The sequence below is a fragment of the Piliocolobus tephrosceles genome, chromosome 21 (genome assembly GCF_002776525.5).
Source record: "Piliocolobus tephrosceles isolate RC106 chromosome 21, ASM277652v3, whole genome shotgun sequence".
In the NCBI taxonomy this organism is placed as follows: Eukaryota; Metazoa; Chordata; class Mammalia; order Primates; family Cercopithecidae; genus Piliocolobus; species Piliocolobus tephrosceles.
Window position 1 is genome coordinate 45,826,621 of NC_045454.1, and position 4,400 is coordinate 45,831,020.

At 40.3% G+C, this 4,400-nt stretch overlaps 1 protein-coding gene across 4 annotated transcripts in view; it reads right to left on the bottom strand.

The window, feature by feature from the left end:
• ADGRE1 (adhesion G protein-coupled receptor E1) overlaps positions 1-4,400 on the bottom strand; it is a 58,824-nt gene that overhangs the window by 38,036 nt on the left and 16,388 nt on the right. For all 4 annotated transcript variants that reach the window (XR_002725281.2, XM_023186716.3, XM_023186714.3 and 1 more), the window contains 2 exons: positions 3,492-3,580; positions 1,765-1,848 (listed from right to left, as the gene is read on the bottom strand). Coding sequence is in view for 3 of the 4 variants with exons in the window: in XM_023186716.3 (XP_023042484.2) it covers positions 1,765-1,848; positions 3,492-3,580 (173 nt within the window). In the remaining variant the exon portion in view is untranslated. The remainder of the gene's footprint in view (positions 1-1,764; positions 1,849-3,491; positions 3,581-4,400) is intronic.

Here is a 4,400-nt window from a genome sequence, read left to right on the forward strand (position 1 = left end):
AGGAAGAAAGGAAGAAAGGAAGAAAGGAAGAAAGGAAGAAAGGAAGACTTAATATCAACAACTGTAATAACCTAACAACTCCTAGGTATTTATGCTGGAGAAATTAAAATTTATGCTCATATACACACACACACACACAAACTATATATGGATGTTTGTTTAGAGCAGCTCTATTGATAATCTCTAAAATACTGGAAAGAACCCAAATGTCTTTCAAAGATGAACAGATAAACTAAATGATGACATATTGATAAAATGGAATATTACTCGGTAATGAAAAAGGAATGAAGCACTGATCCATGCTACAACGTGGATGAACCTCGAGGACATCACGCTCAGTGAGAGGAATCAGACACAAAAGGACAAATCCTGTGTGATCTCACTCCTAGGAGGTTTCTAGAGTCACCAGAATCACAGAGATAGAAAGTAGGATGGTGGGTGCCAGGGGCTGGGGATTGGGATGTGAAGTGAGTGTTTCAGGGGGACAGAGTGGGATATTTTGGGGTTTTTTTTGTTTTTGTTGTTTTTGTTTTGTTTTGTTTTGTTTTGTTTTGAGATGAAGTCTCACTCTGTTGCCCAGGCTGGAGTGCAGTGACTCTATCTCAGCTCACTGCAACCTCCACCTCCTGGGTTCAAGTGATTCCCCTGCCTCAGCTTCCTGAGTAGCTGGGACAACAGGCACGTGCCACCATGCCTAGATAAGTTTTTGTATTTTAGTAGAGATGGTGTTTCACCATGTTGGCCAGGATGGTCTCAATCTCCTGACCTCTTCCTGACCTCATGATCTGCCTGCCTCGGCCTCCCAAAGTGCTAGGATTACAGGCTGAGCCACCACGCCCTGCCGGGGACAGCGTTTTTTGGAAAAGATGAGAAAGTTCTCGAGATGGATAGTGGTGATGGTTATACAGCAATGAGAATGTGCTGAATCTCATTCACAGTAAAGAGGAAGGAAAAGAAAAGAGGAAGAAAGAGGAGGAGGAGGAAATGGCACTGTTTATACACACACTATCCAGGCATCTCAAATGCATTATGCTGCGTCAAAGAAGCCAGTCTCAGAAGACCACATATTATGTGGTTTCATTTATTTAACAATCTTTAAAAGACAAAACTCCAGTGACAGAGACTAGATCAGGGATTTGTAGAGGTTAGTGGTGGAGGGAGTATCTGACTATAAAGGAGAAGCCCAAGGGAATGTTTAGAGATAATTAAACTGTTCTGCATCTTAATTATAGTGGTAGTTTCACAAATCTATTCAGGTGAGAAAACTCATCGAACTATACAAGTAAAAAGGTAATTTTACTATATGCTAATTTTTCAACTCTTACAGCTATAAAAAATCAAATATTAATTCACAATCCATTAATTATAAAGAGATCTTTCTTTCCTTTATTTATTTATTTTTTTTGACGGAGTCTGACTCTGTTGCCCAGGCTGGAGTGCAGTGGTGCTATCAGGGCTCGCCACAACCTCCGCCTCCCGGGTTCAAGCGATTCTCCTGCTTCAGCCTCCTGAGTAGCTGGTACTATGGGCACCCGCCACCATGCCTGGCTAATTTTTGTATTTGTAGTAAAGACAGGGTTTTGTCATGTTGGCTAGGCTGGTCTCGAACTCCTGACCTCAAGTGATTCACATGCCTCAACCTCCCAAAGTGCTGGGATTACGGGTGTGAGCCACCACGCCCGACCATAAAGACACCTGTCTGCACCCAAAGTGTGCCCAGGGTGTTTGAAACTCAAAACACAATTTAAAAGACCCAATCGTTACCTTCAGAGAAACTACAGTCGTTTTATTTTCACACACATTGTCCAGCACACTGAAGATGTTATTTATTTGTGCACAAAAGGAGACCTGTGACCCAGAAAAAAAAAAAAAAAAAAAAAAACAGAGCATTTACGAGCATGAATTGATTATTCCCCCAAGCAAGTAATCTATAAATTAGCCCATAAAGCCCATCATATGAGGTAGCCCTGAATTCCTGAGTCTGTAGAATTCTCAGGGAAATAAAAACTCATTGTTTGATCAGAATTAGAATTGTATCACCTTTTCCTTCCATGAATAAAAAAAGCAAACATAAACAAATAGCAAAACTACTTAGTGATATTAAAAGGAGAGGAAATGTATGAACTAACAGTGGTCCATATGGAATATTATTCAGCCATAAAAAGGAATAGAGTTCTCTGATATGTACTACAGCATGAATAAACCTTGAAAATATCATGCTAAGTGAAAGAAGCCAGACACAAAGGAGAAAATATCGCATGATTCCATTTCTATAAAATGTCAAGAATAGACAAATCCACAGAGACAGAAAGCTGATTAGTGTTTGCCATGGGCTAGTGGGAGGGGAAAATGGGGAGTGACTGCTTAATGATAAAAATATTCCAGAACTTGGCTGAGCATGGTGGCTCACACCTGTAATCCCAGCACTTTGGGAGGCTGAGGTGGGCAGATCATCTGAGGTCAGGAGTTTGAGACCAGCCCTGGCCAACATGGCGAAACCTCATCTCTACTAAAAACACAAAAATTAGCCAGGCATGGTGGTGGGTGCCTGTAGTCCCAACTATTCAGAAGGCTGAGGCAGGAAGAATTATTTGAACCCAGGAGGTGGAGGTTGCAGTGAGCCAAGATCACCCCACTGCACTCCAGCCTGGGCAACAGAGCAAGACTCCATCTCAAAAAAAAAAAAAAAATTCTAGAACTAGATTGAGGTGATGATTGCATAACATTGTGAATGGTCTAAGTGCCACTGAATTGCACACTTCAAAATAGTTAAAGTGGTGAATTTTATGTTATGTGTACCTCACCACAATTTAAAAAGAAAAACAGTGGTCCAAAGCTAATTTACAAGCTCATATTTAGAATAGTGACATTAATGTCTAAAGAGGCCATGGAGTCTTTACTCATTGCAATGACTTCATTAGACAATCAGGACGTCCAAATTCCTTTTGGTCTGGCTGGCTGTGTAACACCCCCACACCAACATCCCTCAGTTGCAGCATCAACACCTTCACCGACAGGAAGACTCCAATATATTCTCCTATTCTTTTATTAAGAGAATCCTCAAGTTTTCAATAGGCAAATATCCTCTCTTAGCAGCTTCCCTTGCAGCTAGATGTGACCACGTGACTAATTTCTACCCAATCAGGTGCAAGCAGAAGTGGTGCTGGGTCATACACTTAAAGAGAAGGATCGTGCTTTTCACTTCCTCTTCTTCCCTTCCCACAAGCTATAATGCAGATGTGAGGGCAGGAGCTGGAGCAGCCATCTTGGACCACAAAGTGAGAGGCTTGTGTTGATGCTGGCAGAGCATAATGGAGCCATTGTACGAACTCTGCACAGCTTACACTCAGCTGGTTACAGAGGAGAAAAATAAACTGCTGTCTGGTTTTGGCCACTATTACTTTTGCCTTTGTTAGAACTGCAAAAACAACATTCTACCTGAATGACTTCTAAGAAAACCTCAGAAACTAGGAACCTTAAGAAATACTTGCATTTTCAGGTTTCACTGTGGTTCTCTCTTGGCATTGCTGGACCTGCTCATTATCGGGTATCACATCTTCCTTACATTTGAAGGGAACCCCTAGGAAGAAAACAACAGCAACCAAAAAAATTTCAACCTCAGCAAAATATGATGAAAATTCACATCTGATTTCATGTCCTCCCCTCCCTGGCTTAAAATCCATCTAGTACCCTAATACACAAGGGGGAAAATGAACAAACCACAGCTACACACTACAACATGAAGGATGTGTTTAGTACAACACACAATTTTCTACTTTGCTCTATTTCACTCAATATCATGCTTCTTAGAGGCAATCATGCATATGACTATGGATGTATGTTTTTTATATGTGTGACTTCTCACTCCATATTATGTTCCTGCACAACTTGTACTCTAAGAAGCATAATGAGTGAAACAGAGCAAATTAGAGAAGTCATACATATAAAAGACATACATCTATAGTCATATGTAGTATGATATCATTTTTACAAAGCTCCAAAACAAGCAATACTAGGCAGATATTGTTTAGGGGTACGTACCAGGGGAAAATATTTTTTTAAGTAGGGAAATAATAAACACAAAATTCCAAGTGGTTTTCTGAGGAGGATACAAGGAGATAGTGGAGAAGAAACGTATAGGAGAACCAGTGGCATTGATGATATTATCTTTATTATATTGGGAAATACATCAGCTATATTCATTTGCTTGTTATACTTCATTGCCTCCAATAAGGTACACATATTTTTAATGTGATAAATAATCCATAATTTAACAGTTTTAAACCTTTCATGGTTCCCCATTATTCTCTTTTTTTCTTTTTTTTTTTTTTTGAGACGGAGTCTCGCTCTGTTGCCCAGGCTGGAGTGCAGTGGCCAGATCTCAGCTCACTGCAAGGTCC